The 18,209-nt window shown below is 40.7% G+C and overlaps 1 protein-coding gene across 1 annotated transcript in view; it reads left to right on the top strand.

The window, feature by feature from the left end:
* Positions 1 to 18,209, top strand: part of CCDC171 (coiled-coil domain containing 171) — a 152,056-nt gene that overhangs the window by 96,584 nt on the left and 37,263 nt on the right. The window contains exon 22 of the mRNA XM_084278309.1: positions 13,628 to 13,759. Coding sequence (XP_084134435.1) covers positions 13,628 to 13,759 — 132 coding nt within the window. The remainder of the gene's footprint in view (positions 1 to 13,627; positions 13,760 to 18,209) is intronic.

Below are 18,209 nucleotides of genomic sequence, written 5' to 3' on the forward strand. Positions count from 1 at the left end.
TTGCCTGGTGCAGTGAATGGATTTAAAAATCACCATCTTTCTTTAAGAATTTCAGTTACTACATCTGCTTCTTAGTTCTTGACGTGCCAGTTGTTGGGCACAAATAGCTTATCGTTGAGTAGCAGAGTAATTTATCTTTTCTGATCTGTCAACCTAAAGAATGAAGGAAACTACGAATTACAAATGTCAGGATGCTCCCTTCAGCAGAAACTAAAAGAATTTGTTGTAAATCATTCATAATTTGACATAATCTCTCTTGGAAGAACAGAGGGAATCATTGATCTTTGGGAAATGTAAGTAAACCCTACATCATAATAGTATCTAATTAGCAGTAATCAAGTGGCTTATGTGTAAACTATCAAGTTTACACCATTGTTCTTAAAAGGTTTTCTCACACAGTGAAAAATTAGAACATGGTGACACAGATGAAATATTAGTAAAGGAACCATGAGCCTGGCTTTTCCCCTATAGAAATTCTGGGAACTGTGAAAATAAAAAAAAAAAAGGCACCAAAAGAAAAGTTCAGAGTCATCTGGAGTTGAGCAAGTATTACTGTTAGCTGCAGATACATATATGGGAGTCTGAAATTGCACACTGTGGTATTTCTGCACTGATATATTCATGAGCAAATACCCACCAAATTCCACTGCATCACCTGCAGGATCTGTGTTATCAATGCATAATGCTAAATTTTTACTTATAGAGTTCAGAGGGATTTTACAGGCATCCTTAGTAATCTTGGTTAGACTTGGGGTAAGACAGGGGTACACTGATACCCTTTCAGGCAGCCTGGTTGTTTTCTGTGCTCTGTCACTGCAAGAGTTCCAGAAGGCAGGTACTAGATCATCTGCCTTCGGGGGTACTTGGGTGTAACGCTCAGCAAACAAAGCAAGGAGCAGACCTGAGGGAGACAGTCTCTGTGCATGCTCTAATACAGCTCTAGACAAGGGATCATTTACAACACTTTACTGGTCCCCCTCGTGACTGGATGGAAAATCTACTATCACAGATTTGGCTTTGTCGAGAAGTGCTTGTGCATGCCTGTGCCCAGAATGATTCTCTTCAGACTGTTTCAGAGCCACCTTTTAAAATTATTATGAATATTTATGAAGCATAGATGTTGAACTTGAACTGTGCTATGCTGAGAGAGAAAGTATTTTTAGCAGCTAGTTCCATATACTTCATAATCTGCAATATATTATTTAGAAGTTCTGTTTCTTTGTTTTGCCCTGAGTCTTGTCATGTTAGCTATGTTAATCTGACTGGAGCTGGATTATTTGCACAGGAGTTCCTGATACTGTGAAAATAAGAGATCTTTCCTGGTTTTATACCACCTAAGTGCTGAAGACAGGTATTAATGTTTTACCAAGTTAAAAAACCAACCAGACACGACCCCCAAGGGTAAACAAAGGACCTCAACAAATTTTTTTTTTGGTTCAGTTTATTCTCACAATATTAAAGAAAACAAAAAGTTAATAGTTGGGGATTTTTAATAATCTGAATTTGGAAAACAGATGCAACTTAAATTATTCTTAGACTCTATTAGATAGCCTTAAACTAAAAAATTTAGCAAAGTCGAACAGGTTTAAACATTGGCTTCTTAGAAAATTTATGACCATAATTTGACCAATTCCTTTAAGAAAAGCCCAATGTAAGATGCAAAATGGTAACAAAAAGAAATTAATTTTTACTGTATGAAGTTGAGAGTGTTCTCAAAAAGTCTCTTCATCAAGAGAAAAAGATTTTAACTAAATGTTTTATTTTAAAACCTATCTGCAGTTTCTTGAAACACTTCTCTCGCAAAAACATATTGATTGGGAAATCATTTTTGTTACATCCTTGTTATACTTGCAGATAAACTGTATTTCATTATTATTTTTTTCTGTACTTCGTAGTATCATGTTTGTATAACCAGAGTAAGAGACATTAAATCTGTTGATTTTATACAACTAGATTCTTTAGTGCATGTACTTAATGACTTACTAGTTACGGTAATCCCATAAGCGGAAGAAATCATGTTACATTATCTCTGCTCAAATCTTCAGCCTTCCCTTTGTGTTGTTTCTCAGTTTGTGGTGGGCTCACCTTGGCCAGCAGCCAGCTGCCCAGCCAGCCACCCCCTCACTCCCCCTAAACAGAACAGGGGTACAGAATTGGATGAGAAAGATTGTGCATTGAGATATGAGGAGACAGCATGCTAGTAACTGTCACAGGTAAAACAGAATTGTCTAGGGGAAAACTATTTTAATTTATATATTAAAATAGATTTGCATAGTGAGAAATGAAGACCAAAAAACTAATCCTTCTGTCTTTTAGGTTCCTCTTTGCTCCTGCCTCCTCAGGAGTGTCCTGAGATGCAGGGGGGATGAGGGGCAGGTTATTGCAGTTAGTCTGTAGCAGCTCCTCTCTGCTGCCCTTCTTCCTCACTGTTTCCAGTGCAGGCTCTCCACATGGGCTGCTGTCCTTCAGGAATACCTGCTCCAGCGTGGGCATGGGCTCTCCCTGGAGTTCAGTTCATTCAAGAGCTACCCACCTGCTCCAGCATGGGGTCCTCGTCAGGGTAGAGTGTGGACATGGGCTCCAGCGTGGTCCTCTCCATGGGCTGCAGGGAAATACCCACTCCAGTCTCTCAAGCACTTCTCCCCCATGTTTCTTCTCTGACTTCGGTGTTCGTAAGGCTGTTTCTCACTCTTTATTTTTTTCTTCCCTCCTCCTCTTCTTGTGTGGTGGTTTTTGCTCTTTCTTAAATATATTTTCCCAGAGGCACTGCCATCCTGGCCAAGGGTCTCGTCCGTGCCCTGCCCTGGGTCTGCTGGAGCCAGCTGTGTTCCAGCATGCGGCATCCCTGTCCTCTCCTTACAGAGGCTGCCCTGCAGCTCCCCCTGCCATCACCTGGGCACAGGACCTGATACAATACTATAACTGCCTCCTCTTCAGTCTGCCTAAATCCCTGTTCTCTAAACTCTGCGTGGGCAAAACACCACCGGGGGAAGTCATCCCAGTGAGTCAGCCTGTACAGAGACAGAAAGTTCTCTCTGTTTCCCCTTGTATTCTTGAGTTCTTGACAAGCGTTATGGATTGGCAGGGTTTTCAGCTTGGGTCAGCCTGGTTGTTTAGGATTTGGCCATTTTAACAGGTTATTAGAACACCCTATCTTCACAAGCTTAGACTGTTACACGCTACCCTGTGACAATGACGAGCTGTGATAGTAAAAAAAAAAACCACAAAAAAAATCCCACCCCGAAATCTTTTTCCTAATAGCAGTTAGCCCGTTCATTACAATATTTTGGGACAGTTCTGGGATCAAAGCACCCATCCAGTGTGCTCCATTCTTTTTAGCACTTGGTCACTTCTGTAATGCGTTTCATTTCTGCAGACAGAAAGGTTCATACACCTGCAGACAGAACAGCTTCCTCACAGACCCATCAGGGTTGTGCCTTGAAATCCTTCCACCATTGTGTTTCCTTGCCTCATTGCTGCTCCCCTTCCACCTCTGTTGTCTTCTCCAAAATGTCCCTAAAATGGCTGTGCATGAGATTTGGGCCCCACTATCAGCTGAAGAAGTCTGCACACTGTACAGTCCTTCTTACTATGTAAAATACAAAATTATCTTTCTTTATCCAATTTAATTTAATACAGGACAGAGACAGTTGGAGGTGGGGTTAGACCACTGAAGGCTTGAGAATTAGTAATGTCATAGCATTAGATTGCTATTTCTGATGTGGTCTCTAGCAATAAAATGCATTTCCTTATGGTGGTTCTTTCATGGCTTGTAAGAAATTAATTTCCAGTAGGTTTAATTCCATACACAAGTGGCTACTTGGGTAAAAGGACTCAGTGTAAGTGACATTAATTATTAGTTTCTTCAGGAAGATCACATATTGTTCAGGCCTTAAAAAAACTGAACAAACCAGAACCATTATGAAGCTTAAGTTAGCTGCCACAGTCAGACTGACCTGACACTTTTAGGTGTACTGATTACGTATCTCTGAGTTAACTGGATCTGTAGGATATTATATTTAGTTTAGCATTTTTACTCTATCATAGTAATTACATATCTCAATAATGATTTAAGTGCTCTTGATTTAGAGATCTCAACTTGAAAATTTTCCATAGCATGATGTCAGTCCTAGAGTTGGCTCTTCTGTGTGTTTAAAAACGGTAATAGAGTGAACCATAGAACCACAGAAAGGTTTGGGTTGGAAAGAACATCAAAGATCATCCTGTTCCAACTCTCCTGCCATGTGCAGGGACACACTCCACTTGACCAGGGTGCCCAAAGCCCCATCTAACCTGGCCTTGAACACTGCCAGGGAGGGGTTAGCCACAGCTTCTCTGGGCAGCCTGTGCCAGGGTCTCACCAGCCTCACAGAGAAGGATTTTTTCCTAATATCTATTCTAAATTTACCTTCCTTCTGCATGAAGGCATTCCCCCTTGTTCTATCACTGCACTCCCTGATAAACACTCCCTCTTTATCTTTCCTGTAGGCCCCCTTTGGGTGCTGGAGGGCTGTAATAAGGTCCCCCCGGTGTCTTCTCTTCCCCAGGCTGAACAAAGCAAATTCTCTCAGCCTGTCTTCATAGGAGAGGTGCTCCAGGCCTTTGACCAGTGTCATTACCATCCTCTGGATTTGCTCCAGCAGGTCCATGTCATTATGTTGGGGGCCCCAGAGCTGGACACAGTACTCCAGGTGGGGTCTCAGTACTCCAGTAGGGTATGGGGCAGAGTCACCTGCTGGTCATACTGCTTTTGATGCAGCCCAGGACACAGTTGGCTTTCTGGGCTGCAGGTGCAAATTGCTAGATCACGTGGAGCTTCTTATCCACCAACACCTTGAAGTCCTTCTCCTCAGGGCTGTCTCAATCAGTTCACTGCCCACACTGTACTTACGCATGAGACTGCACTGAAACATGTGCAGGACCTTGCAGTTGACCTTGTTGAAGTTCATGAGATTTGCACAGTCCCAAATATCAGACCTGTCAAGGGCCCTCTGGATGGCATCCCTTCTCTGCAGCATGTTGACTGCACCACACAGCTTGGTGTTGTGAGGAAACTTGCTGAGGGTACACTTGATCCCACTGTCCAACAAAGATGTTAAACAGCTCAGATTCCTATAACAACAACCTCTCAGGAATTTCCATTGTCACTGGCCTCCTCTGGACACCAAACCATTCAGCACCTGGACGTGACTTTTTGTGTGCAACCATCTACCTAATTCCTTATCCACCAAGTGGTCCATCCATCAAATCCACGTCTCTCCCATTAGAGACAAGGATGTCGTGTTCAATGCTTCACATAAGGCCAGGCTAGTGCTGTAACCCTGTTTTAAGAACAGCAGATATTTCAAGCATAATTTGCCCATAGTGAAGATAAATTGTCTTTCCACGTGCTTGAGCATAGTCTCCAGGACGATCTGCTCCATGTTCTAGCTGCCCACTGAGGTGAGACTTGTCAGTCTGTAGTTCCCCAGGTCTTCCATTTTTCCCTTTCTAAAAATGGGGGTTCTGTTTTCTCTTTCCCAGTCAGTTGGAACTTCACTGCACTGCCAGAACTTTTCAAATAGGACAGGGAGTGGCTTAGCAACTTCATCCACCGGTTCATTCAGGACCCACAGATGCATCTCATCAGGTCCCATGGACTTCTACACCTTCAGGTTTCTTAAATGGTTTCAAACCTGACCTTCTCCTACACTGAGCTGTTCTTCCTTCTCTCAGCCTTGCATTTGCCTTCTGCAACTTGGGTGGTGTGGCTTCAGCCCTTGCTGGTGAAGACAGAGGCAAAAGAGGCAAGTACCTCTCCATATCCTGGATAATCAGGTGTCCTGTTTCCTTACAGAGAGGGCCCCCACTTTACCTCATCTTACTTTTATCACTGACGTACCTCTAGAAACTTCTTGTTGCCCTTGATGTCCCTGGCCAGAATGAATTCTATCAGGGCTTTAGCTTTGCCATCCTGATCCCTGGCTGCTGGGACAGGATCTCTGTATTCCTCCCATGCTACCTGCCCTTGCTTCCACCTTTGTTAGGCTTCCTTTTTGTGTTTGAGTTTGCCCAGGAGCTCCTTGTTCATCCATGCAGGCCTCCAGGCATTTTTGCCTGGCTTCCTCTTTGTTGGGATGCATCATTCCTGAGCTTGGAAGTCATCTTTGAATACTAAGCAGCTTTCTTGGGCCCTTCTTCTCTCTGGGGCTTTGTCCTGTGATACCAAGCAGGTCCCTGAAGAGGGCAAAGTCAGTTCTCCTGGAGAGCTGGGTAGTCAGCCTGCTGTGCATCCTCCTTGATGCCCTGAGGATACAATACAAGCCATTTTGTAGGTGGTTTTTAAAAGAACATTAATTACTGCATAACAACATTTGTGTAAGGAAACATACACCTCATAAACCTGAGGTTTTGGGTGTGCTTGGCTTTTCTTTCTTTTCTTAAAGAGTAGTCAAGATTCTCAAAATTAGTTTTCAGAGAAGAATACCATCCTAGGCTTACCTGTGAGTTTAAATCAATCTTTCTCATACTACTACAGACATGCACACACACACACACACACACACACACACACTACACGCTCCGTTGAATAAGATGTTAATTTTATCCAGAGTGGTTTTTGCAAACATTGACCACTGCACCTAAGCTTCTCTGCAGTTGCAGGATGTGCACTATAATATATCCCTTATGAATGGATTTCGGTGACCTTGGGCTGAAAATGAACCTATGTCTGGAGAAAATAACAGTTAATGTATTCAGTAATTCCACAGTTCTCCAAACAAGAATTTTACCTTACTGAAGGCAAACTACACTAAAGTATTCAGCCTTAAAATAAACAACCCACAACAAAAAAGACAAAAGCAGGCAGTTGCACCCTGAAATAAGTTACTTGGATATGTCTAAACTGAGAACAGTTTAGCACATGGATATGACATTCGGCAATGTCTTATCTTTAGTTTGTCAAGGTTTTTAAATCCCTCTTGAGCTGGAGTACCATTTTTAGCTTGGCTAGGTCAGAATGACACTGAACAATATGAGTGATGACACACTAGACAGCTATATGGACAGAGTTGTCATCAGCAAGCCAGCTGTGCTAACACCTGTATGTCCTGCACAACTGATCTTTAAGGAACAAGGATCAAGAAAGTCATATTACTGGGGGAGGGGGGGCGTGGGGGGAAGAACAAAAGTCATTCATAAAACATTGAAATTAAGAGGTGCTATTTTAAGAAGGGGAGGAGAAAAAGATATATTTTCCCTGCATTTTTGTTATCACAGAGAAAGAATAGTTATTTCCTATTACAAACTTCTTATTAACAGTTATTTACAATTTTAATGGTCTAATTGTGTTTTCTTTGTAATTTTATTGCATGTACACATACCCTCTGTTTCAGTAGGGTTGTAATAGGGCCATTTTAGAACAACATGTGAAATGGCTTATGTTGTACATACGTATTTGCATGGCAAAAATGATTGTCACTAAATCTGTATGATAAAACACAATTTTTTTGTAGATCTTCAATTCAGTGAAATATTTGGTATGCCTAATTACATTCATGTATGGCTACCTATAGCAGGGCATATGTAAATGCTACTTAAAACCTCTACTTTCAACAGAAGTCAGACCCTTAGGTTTGAGGATCTATCCCCTCTTTTGATGGAAAAGTGTGCAGCAATCTGCTAGCCTTTAATGAGGACTCAAACCAAAGTGTGATAGCCGTAGGACAAGTATCCATTCAACTGTACCATGCAGCTCTTTTTCCTTTTCCCTCCTATGGGGCACTATTTTTTTAAAGCAAGATATGTTGTGATTTAGTATAGTTTGGTTTGGCCTTCTTGAAAGAGTTTAAGGGGTTCTTTTTGCAGTTTAGTTGACTACCAGAGAGAGTCCAGAGGAGAACTACAAAGATGATGAGGGGACTGAAGCATCTCTCATATGAGGAAAGGGTGAGAGAGCTGGCGCTGTTTAGCCTGGGGAAGAGGAGAAGATCTCATCAGTGCTTGTAAATACCTAAAGGGTGGGTGTCAAGAGTAAGGTGCCAGACTCTTCTCAGTGGTGCCCAGTGAGAGGGCAAGGAGCAACAGGCACAAACTGGAACGCAGGAAGTTCCATCTCAATGTGAGGCAAAATTTCTTCACTCTGAGAGGCAGGCTGTGGAGTCGTCTTCTCTGGAGATACTAAAAACCCACCTGAAATGAACATGATACTGTGAAAGCTGCTGTAGGTGCTGCTGCTTTAGCAGGTGGGGGTGGACTAAATGATCTTCAGAGGTCCCTTCCACCCTCTGCTGTGCCCTGAATCTGTGACTGGCTTGGTTCCCAACAGCATTCTTCACCTATCCTGCTCTGTAATTGTGGCTGTTGTTCCCAGGTTTCAGATTGATTTCAAGTGCCTTCAGTTTAAACAACACAGTCTTGTCACAGGTGGTTTCTGCTTCCGGAGTGATCCTTGATTGTTGAAACACCCTAATGGAAAATACTCTGCCCGTGATTATATAGGCTCTCTTTCAATAAGATGACTGTACACTTTTTGAGTGATTTCCTTATTTTCAGGGCAAACTCAGGTTCTGATGTTTATGTGCAACTCATATTAACAGATTGTCTCTTGGATCTGACAGGGTGCTATGGTGTATACTGCTTTGAATGTCATGTGTGCCAAATCCTTCAGCAAATCTTTTGGGGTCTGTATTCTCTTAAAGGACTGACACTGCAGGTGTGATTCCAGTTTCTAGAGAGTCCATACTCAGAGCATACGGCTATATCCTTAGAAAGATCACCTGTATTGGCATGAACTTCTGTTGTCAACACTATTCAGTACTACTGTTGGTGCAACTTCTTCGCATAAATTCCCTTGTGATTTTTAGGGTAGAGTAAGAGAACATCAACAATGCATACCAAAACATTCAAATGAGTTACTGTGTAAGTTGTTTATGTTAAAAGCACCTCTCATCAAAGAAAGCAAAGGACCAAGTACAGAAGATGTTCATGTCCCTTGATTTGTGCAATATGGCCTCTGCTTTACTGGTTGCCCTGGAGGTATGGATATTATGCAGCTAAATGAGCCGCATATTTACAAGGCTGGTTAAGGCTAAGATGTGGTTTATATTCAAACTGCCTCCTATTTCAGAAAGTTCTAAAACCATATTTGTTAATTGCATGTCACACACAAAACACATCACGGAGTGGTATAAAGCATTCTGCCTGCACTTCTGCAGAATCATTTGTAGCTTCTGTTCTCTCACCAGTATGGTCGTCTCAAAGTCAAGCAGACTAAATTATTGTTTACCATTAACTTATCACCAAATCACTCCATTGTTGTAGTTTTTATTCCACTGTTTAAATTGCAAGTTATATACTATTAAAAGTAGTAATAGTAGGAAATGAAATTAAAATAAGGCCAAAGTTTTTCATTTACTATGCACTTTTTTATGTGAAATTGGTGACCTTTGAACTTACAAGAGGTTCGCTTGTGTACCTTACATAGTGAAGTTTATACCCATAAATAATCTTTCTTTTCACCATAAGAAAGCATTGAATTTGGCCCAGAATAAGAAACTAAAGTCTTGTGCTTGTTGTGTCAATCAGACAGTAACTGGGCAAAGACGTTAGGGAGGTGTAAGCACATCTTAATACCATTTACAACTTATTAGCATTTAGTACCACGTCTCTGTTGGCATAACTGGACATACCAGCTCAAACTGCAGACAGAAAACAAAGAAGTGAGCACAGAAGTGGACTGTAGCCAAAATTACTGTTATCTCTGATCACTAGAGAATTTTTAATACAGTTTTTGGACTTGTAGAATTATCCCATCAAATTCTACACCTTGGTTCAGTCGATAATGTAACCAGTTTATTATTCAGATTCAGCTTTGAGCTGAATTCATCAGTACTTGATTGTGATTGAGTGCCTATAGTGTTGTCTTCTGTGTTGCTCTCTTAATTAATTAAAAGTTAAACACTGTCATAAGTCACTACTCTCCTTTGTTTAAAAATGTTTTGAGTATTGTAGTAGAGTTCTGAGGACTTGTTTGTAAATTTGCCTGTTTTCAGACAGTATTTATACAAAGCTAAAGCAAAAAATTTATTGATTATACTTAATAGTCCACTGTCACAGTACTTACTGCGCTCCATGTAAAAATCACTCTTGCAACTTTTCACAGTCTCAGCCAAAACTATGTTCACGAAAGTCAGAAATAGCCAAAATCTTCACTAGCATTGGATATAGATACATTTATATGCTTTTTATCTCTGCTAATTTTTGAATATAGGGAAGTGGAACTGGTTTTAGACATTTTATATCATTGCAATAAGCCTAATTAGCAGATTAGGCATTTTAGATTATAGCATTAGGTCTCTAGCCTAAGGAAATCTCTCACATAAAATAGTCTTGCATTAGATTTCATGTGGAGGAAAAAAAAAAGTGTCATTAAATACAAAGCAAGTCTGGAACTTGCATCGTAAAGCTTAACTACATAGGATGGTTATCCTCCCTCTCGAGCTGCCAAAAAAAAATATTTAAAAATAAAATTACCAGTATACTTCATTTACTTTTCCCTAATAGCTGTGTAATGTAAGTGTGTGAGTGCTGTGCTTACTTCCTTAGAGAATGAGGAAATAATCACAGTCCCCCAACTCCTGTCATTATCGTTCTGTATCTCGAAAAGCAAATAGCCGGTAAGTATTTAAATTAGTTCTTCACTAAGATTTTATATAGGTTCAACCTATCCAGCATGATTTCAGGCAGATACGGCCATTAGAGCTTTCTATTCCTTGAACAGGTAGCCAACTTGAAGTTTTTATTTTTAGTGAAACACTGTAATGTTTTTTGTACAGTATATGGCCAGTCTTTTGTTCTTACAATTTTTCCTGAATGTTTATGAGTATTTTTCAAAGGAAAACCCTAGTTTTGTATTCTGTTTCCCAGTATGCATGTTAATGAGATTCACTGTTTACAATTTCAATACGTACAAACACAAAAAATTTTGGGTTTTGTTGGTTTGGGTTTTTTGGGGGTTGGTTTGAGAGGATTTTGTTGTTGTTGTTGTGGGGTTTTTTAGCTGTGAATCTTCATGTCGAATATAACATTCATTAACAAGCTAGCATGTACTTTTCTGGTGCAGTGGTATTAATAGCATGTTTGCCAGAATTCAGCCATTTTAAAAAATGGCTCTTGTATTTTATTTTGTTGTTCAGTGAGTGTCAGGCCCTGATACTGAAATGGAGAGTTTGAAACTAATAGGGTTAAAAGGACTTCCACTGTCTGTATTGTGTGTGTATTATACCTACATTGCTTATACATTGTTTTTTTCCCCCTAGTATTAGCAATCTGCTTTTGTACTTTGACATAGGGATTTCCCTTGTGAATTTTGTCACAGAAAAAAGAGAATCATCAATATCGCAGTTAAACTTGACTTTCAAAGCTAATAGTATCTCATTTGGGGGCTGAAATTTAATAAATTTTCTTTGATTCTGGGTGAGTTTTTAAACATCAAACAATGAATTGGCCAGGGTGCAGTAAAATATTTAGATCTATTGACTACGGTTCAGAAGGGTAGAAGGCAAAACACTGGTGGTTTGATGTTGATAAATTCTTAGTACCTTAATCCACATTAATGTTTTCTTTTATCTGTGTGCACAGTGGCAGCAAAGACACTGAAAAGTTGGTATATATAAGCTATAAAAATGTAAATCGAGTGTATGCATGTGTGTGTGTGTTTATCTAAATATGTGTGTGTATTTAAAGCAATGCATTTTGTTATATTCAGCAGGGTTAACATCTGACCGGAATTACACATGCTGACAGAACACTCTGGAGAGTATGTTTGTTCCACAGGACTGTATATCCTGAACCTAGTGCACTATGTGTGCAAAAAATGTGTAGAGGACCTTTCCTGTTATAAAAATTGCATCATAGTGCATATGTTTGGCAGCCACAGGTATTGACAGGAATTCTTTAGGTCAACTTGGGAAATGTAGGGCTCCCTATTCCCACAGAACAGAGCAACAAATAAAATATTTTCTTCTTTGTATCAGTAGATTTACACATGCATGCTTCCCTCAATCAGGGCAGATTTCAAAGGCTACCCTGTTACTTGGAATATATCCACTCATAATCAGCATTTTAGAAGAAATCTTAATTTTGCAGGCTGGTACAAGAAGGTATCCAGGATTTAAATTTCCATTCCTATTTGGCGAGTTCTGTAGGGCAAGAGAGGCTCTAAGGAAAACTCTTTATTTTAGGTGCTGTCCAGTAAATGGTGTATCTGTTGGTTTACATGTATTTAGTACGTGTTTCAGAAGCAGGCTGTGGTTATTTGTTAAAGGCAACAGATGATTTTTGCGGCAGCCGCCGCCTGTCACTACCTGACAGGGTCGATGCCAAACGCAGGGCGTCGCTTACTGGTTTGTACTGACGCGTATCCATATGCGTGTCTGTCCGTCTGTATTGGAACCTAAGCAGGCTACTGGGGTCTCGTGGGGGTGGGCACGATGGGTTTTGTACTACATATGGTGAAAAACGGGCCTGCGGTGGCACCGGGTGCCTGAACCCGAGTGGTGTGACCGGCCGGCCCGTGCAAGTGAGGTGTTGAGTACCTGTAATCTTGCGTCCCTGCTGACCGACAGGGACGCTCTGCGATGGACGGGGAAGCGTTTGGAATCGGGGCAAAGGTGTTCGCCCCGTGTGCCGCACCAGCCAGCGCGGCTGCCTTTAAAGACTAAAGCGCTGCTCGCTGGGCACCGCTGAGGGTCTGGGCTGCGGGCGCGCAGTGCGGCCCCGGGGAGCGGGAGTTCCCCGGCCAGCGCCCGTTCCTCGCGGGGCCGGCAGGTGGCACTGTGACACCGACGGCCTGGCGTTACCTTCGCGGCCCTGTGCGGCGACGGCGCTCGCCCCGCTCGCTCGGGGAAGCGGGTTTGTCTTACCCCGTCGTGCCAGGCTGCCCGCGGAACTGACTAAATATCAAACTGTATGAATTCCCTGCAAACTGTAGCGGTTCCCGCTCCAAATCGGCGTGGTTAGAAACTGTACAGAAGTCGATTAATACCAATGGAGGAGCAGCAGGGTTTGGGGTTTGGGTTTGGGGGGGGGGGGGTTTACCCCCCTCCTCCTTTTAATTGCGGGGCTACAGGTTGGTTTATTTTGCTTTGTTTGAGGATCATTCAATTTAATCCGGGGTTTAACTGAATTGATATTAACTGAACCTTGCTGCGGAGGGCTGACAGGATCTGCCCGCAGCCTCTGGAACTCACGTGCCAGCATCTTGTTTGCTGCGGTGGCACCAACTTTTTAATTTCCTAGCTGATGTTTATTTGGGTTAGAAGTACAGTCACTGCTTCATTTCTTACGGGGTTTTTGCGGGGACAGATCTGTGACATGTATATACCAGCTGGGCTTGTGAGCCCTCGCTGTCTCTTCTTTGCTTCTCATTTCAGACCAGGGGAAGATGCTTTTTCTTCTTAACATTCTCTCCCAGCACTCTGAATTAGAGATTTATTTGCAACGAAAAATCAATTAGTCCTAAATTTATTCATGGATTTCAGGTCCAGCGATCAATGCAAGTCCACTCAGTGGGCTCAAGGGGACCCAGTTCATCCCAGTTAATGTGTCTGAAGGGGAATTACCATTGATGCTGTTTTTTTCCCTTTAGGTCAGAGATCAGACCTTGCTGTCACGGACTGCGGCAACCAGGAATGACTTCACCCTGCAGCTACCCAAACTGCACCTAGAGACCTTTGCAGTGGAAGGGCTGAAGGGCAGGCCAGAGGTTGTAGCATTTCAGGTTAGAGTCTAAAATAATCCTGTTTCTTTTTTTCCCTTTTTTTTTGTATCTGAGATAGATCAGGAAGCTAGACTGCTCTGGATGTGTGGAGAATAAAAAGCTTCAAAACTGTTGCAGTCAACAGTTGAAAGAGAAATTATTTTCATGTATACGCTTGAATATGGTATTTCAGAGATGATGTGAACTTTTAATTTTGTGGTTATGTTAAATAATTGACAAGAATATAACCATAGAAAAAGCAAATGTTATATTTGAAAATTAATATCACTCTATCTCACCCTCCTTTTCTCCCTGTCTTAATTTAATTAAGCAAGACAGACAAAATGGGAGGGGGGGAGGGAAGTTTTTATGCTGCTTCTTGGCCAGTATCACATTTTTCTCTATTACAGTTTTAGAAGTAATAATGATTTTAAGCATTTCTAATTCAAAACAAACTGGTATTTGGAATACTTAAATGTAAAAGCAATTTTGCTCATGTTGGTTTAAAGACTTGCGTGTTTCAAAATACTAATTTAATTAGGAGGAAACAATTGGAAAAAAGAGAAATTAACTGAAAATGTACATATTCAGCTCTGAAAATGGATTCTGTGCAATACCTCCTTATTGTTTTAAGTTTGTCATCTTATACACAAACTATCCCTTAGTCTTTATAGCTATACAGAATGGCTTCATTCTTGTGATATATTATTGCTAAAGGCAGAACATTTTGTTTTCTCAATGAGAGAATGAAACGCATAGCAAGTACATCTTTCATTGTGCTCTTCTGTGTGAATCAGAGAGGGAAGCTAGTCATGGAAAGTGCAAGGAAGTCAGAAAATGCAAGTATTACATAGTATGTGTACATTTCTGTAGTAGTCTGTTTTAATTTATTGTAGATTTTCTGTCCTAGAAGTAGTACATAACTGCAGGAACAGGGTCACAAATGCAAACGTTCAATAAAGGCAGATTCTAAGCTGGGCATTTCTCACTGTTGCCCTCTTGCATGCATGTGTTTCACTATGATAAAGCTTTAAAATACATATGCAATTTAAAACCACACAATTGCATGTCCCTAATAGTAGTAATATGTAACACCTTGCGATTCCCATGGACTTTAGTCAATACACCTGTACATCTCTAGCACAAGGTAGAGATGCAAACATTTCCCCAGCACAGTGTGCAAAAGGTTCCACAGGTAGCATCTTTTCGAAGAAGCCACCAATGAAATCACCAGCTTTTAAATACCGCTCTTCTAATTTGGTGGTCTGTTCAGTGGTAGCAGCATTGTTTTGTCCCATCCCAGCTCCCATTCTTTTTTGACCTCAGAACGATGGTAGAGGCATTTACCAGACAGGCTATTGCTCCTTTCTTTCTGAGAAGTTGAAACAGAAGTGTAAAAAGTTGGCATTTCGCATGTGTACAGAGGGCTTGTGGTGGAACTAACACAGAGCAATGTATGTGCTGGTCAGCTTACTGATGGTGCAGTATTGTAAACATACGTTTTGTCCACCCCCATCTGACAGCTCCAATTACATGTGATTATTCTGTACGTACACAAACAGATCAGCGGTTCACAACTAGCTCGCTGAGCAGTTGCTCTCTCCCTTCCCCTCTCCCTCTCCCCTCTCCTCTTGCTCTCTCCCCTTCCCTTTGCCTCTTCTCTTGTTTCTAGTTCCATAGTGCCCGTTTGATAACTTTCTAAGTACATTATAGAAATTTTATTATAAAATTTCCCGTTTATAGCTGGGAGTTGGCTAATTGATTTTAATTCCACTGTATGCAAAGCTCTATTAAGGGCAATCCTGCAGTCTTGAATGAGGTAAGCAGTTAGTAATCACTTTATGGACACTTCTTATTAAAACCAGTGGAACTGTTTGCATGCATGGTCTCTGTAACTGCTACTGCTACGTGTATTTACTGTGTGACATGTACCTTTTGGTTAAAGGCCTTATCATCAGCAAGCATTTAACATGGGGAGTTTTTTCCCAGGTCTAAGATTATTGATATTTAATGATTTCTTTTTTTTTTAAATTGCATAAAAATTAAGATCCTAAATTAAAACAGTATGATAGGGATGAAGCACTGGCTGTCAGAACTGTTGAGTGCTCTCAGAAGATTGCAGTTTTATTTTTATTCATGCATCAGGTCATAGTAGGTGGCTGGAGTAAGTAAGGAAGAATGATTTTGTATGCATTGGTTCAGCACGTATCCCTTTTTTTATTATGGGAGGAAGAAGCTTGTATGTATGTGCTATACACATCTGCATAGGTTATCTTCCATTTTTTTAAAAAAGTAAGTGGCTTTTAAAGGTATTTTGACTGAAGTCTGCTATCCTTAATTTACCTGATGGGCTCAGCACCATTAGGGATTTATATTACTAGTCATTAGGAATACAGGAAGTCTTGGAATTTTTAAATTGCTGTTACGTCTATACAAATGTTCCTTGGGAAAAAAATATACTTTATTCATAGGAGACAAGTGCAAAGAAGATGGGCATAATGAACCTTGCTTGACTGTGAACTAAGCTAGCAGAGATTTCTTTTTTTGGTGGCATACTTAGTTAATTACCTTGTACAACCAGAAGGTTGCTTTTTTCCTGGCAAATGGGTCCAAATACTAGGAATCCTTACAGGGCTGATCAAACAAACACACAATTAAAGCTCCTGTGATTCCCAAACAAAATAAGTATTAAACTGTATAGTGCATCTTTTAAGGAATGTGTGTACAATCTGGTGACAGACCTTTAAATGGTACAATGAAGTATCTGGTCCACGAAGTCCTGTGTATCTTCTTGAAAGCCTGCACTTTACATAATGGCTCTTGGATTGAAAAATTACGTAACAGATTGAAATATAAGTTATTCGGCAAGAATGTCCTTGTGCTGAATGTCTTCTGAAGCCCCATGCAAATAGTGAATCACAAAACTGCAGAACAGCAGGGGTTGGAAAGGACTTCTGGAGTCCACCCCCCTGCTTAAAGCAGGATCACCTTCAGCAGGTTGCAGAAGATCAAGACCAGGTTGGTTTTGAGTATCTTCAGAGAAGGAGACTCCACAATCTCTCTGGCCAGCCTGTCCCAGTGCTCTGTCACCTTCACAGTAAAGAAGTTTTCCTTCATATCTAGAGATGGAGCTTTCTCTGTTCCAGTTTGTACCTAAACTGTGACAGTATGGCTTTTTAAAATATGACTTAATTTGTAAGCATTCATTAAATTTCAAACCTATTGAAAGAATTAATAGTTTGAGAGTGTCACTCGAGGTGGATAATTAATGAAAAAAACAGTAGTATTTTGAAGAGTAAAATGATGCGATTGCTGGTGCTCTGAAACACTCACACCTGGTCTTTAATATCTGTGAAGAATGTTCTGTCACAAAGTTGTACTGTTCATTACTTAGATGTTTAAAAGTGGAAAATCTAATAGGATTTTCAATCACCTGAAACACATGAGAACAGGATTGAAGGTGTGTTGGTCTGGCTGTGGCTGAATGTTCTCACAAAGACAAAAAGTGGAACTCTATGTGAAGCCTCCAATAAACAGTGGATATAGGGTGAAAAAGAGCAAGTGAAATAACATGGAACTCCTAATTGTAGTTGTCTTGCTCAGCATATGACTATTTAAATTAACCTGTAAAGGGTATTAACTCTTTATAAAATACAAAATTGAATTCTGCTACACCTTTAGGAAGAGGATAATGTTCTCTTAACTCACTTTTCTGAAAGAGATTATTGGCTCAGAAAAAGCAGTCATTCAGAAGATTCATTTTGAAGTGTCTTGAGTACTTTTACATCAAATATGTAGCTGATACTTGTGGCAAGCAATTTGACCTAAAAGCCAATGCATAAAGTCTCCAAATAAACCAGATAAGGTTTAAACATTCATGTATAAATAATTAAGCATTGATATATTCTCACAATAAATTTCTTCTGTTTGGAGCTGTAAATGCAGAAGGGTAAGAACTGATGTGAAAGAAAATTCTTGGAGGAAATTTAGGTACCTTAGACTAGTTTTGCAGTAGTATGAGGATGTGTAACATATACTTGATGTGTAAGTGCTTGACTCCCAAACAGGGAAAGGCTTAACTACATGTAAATGGTGGCTTTGCTCTGTATGCCTAGGCTATACTCTGTATCAGCTGTGTAAAGTTGCTTTTACAGGAGGTACATGGCCTTTTTAACCAGAGTAGAGGAGCACCATCTTTGTGTAGGATGTCCCAGAGGTTTTTAATACACAGAAGTAACAGATTTATTCAGGCATTGTCAGTGAAAAGCAGTGGCAACAAGAAACTAGCTGCAGTTGTCAGAACCTTATCTGGTTCACGACCAAAAGATGTGCATGTGACAATGTGTTCAGCCAGCCCACCGTGTTCATACATCGTAGCTGCCTGCAGATGTGCAATTAGGGAGAGAGCAGTAATTTTGTGTGTCATGGGAAGTACCTTGACCTCTGCCCTCGAAGTCTCCACCGGTGTATT

The sequence above is a fragment of the Gallinula chloropus genome, assembly GCF_964237585.1.
Source record: "Gallinula chloropus genome assembly, chromosome: Z".
In the NCBI taxonomy this organism is placed as follows: Eukaryota; Metazoa; Chordata; class Aves; order Gruiformes; family Rallidae; genus Gallinula; species Gallinula chloropus.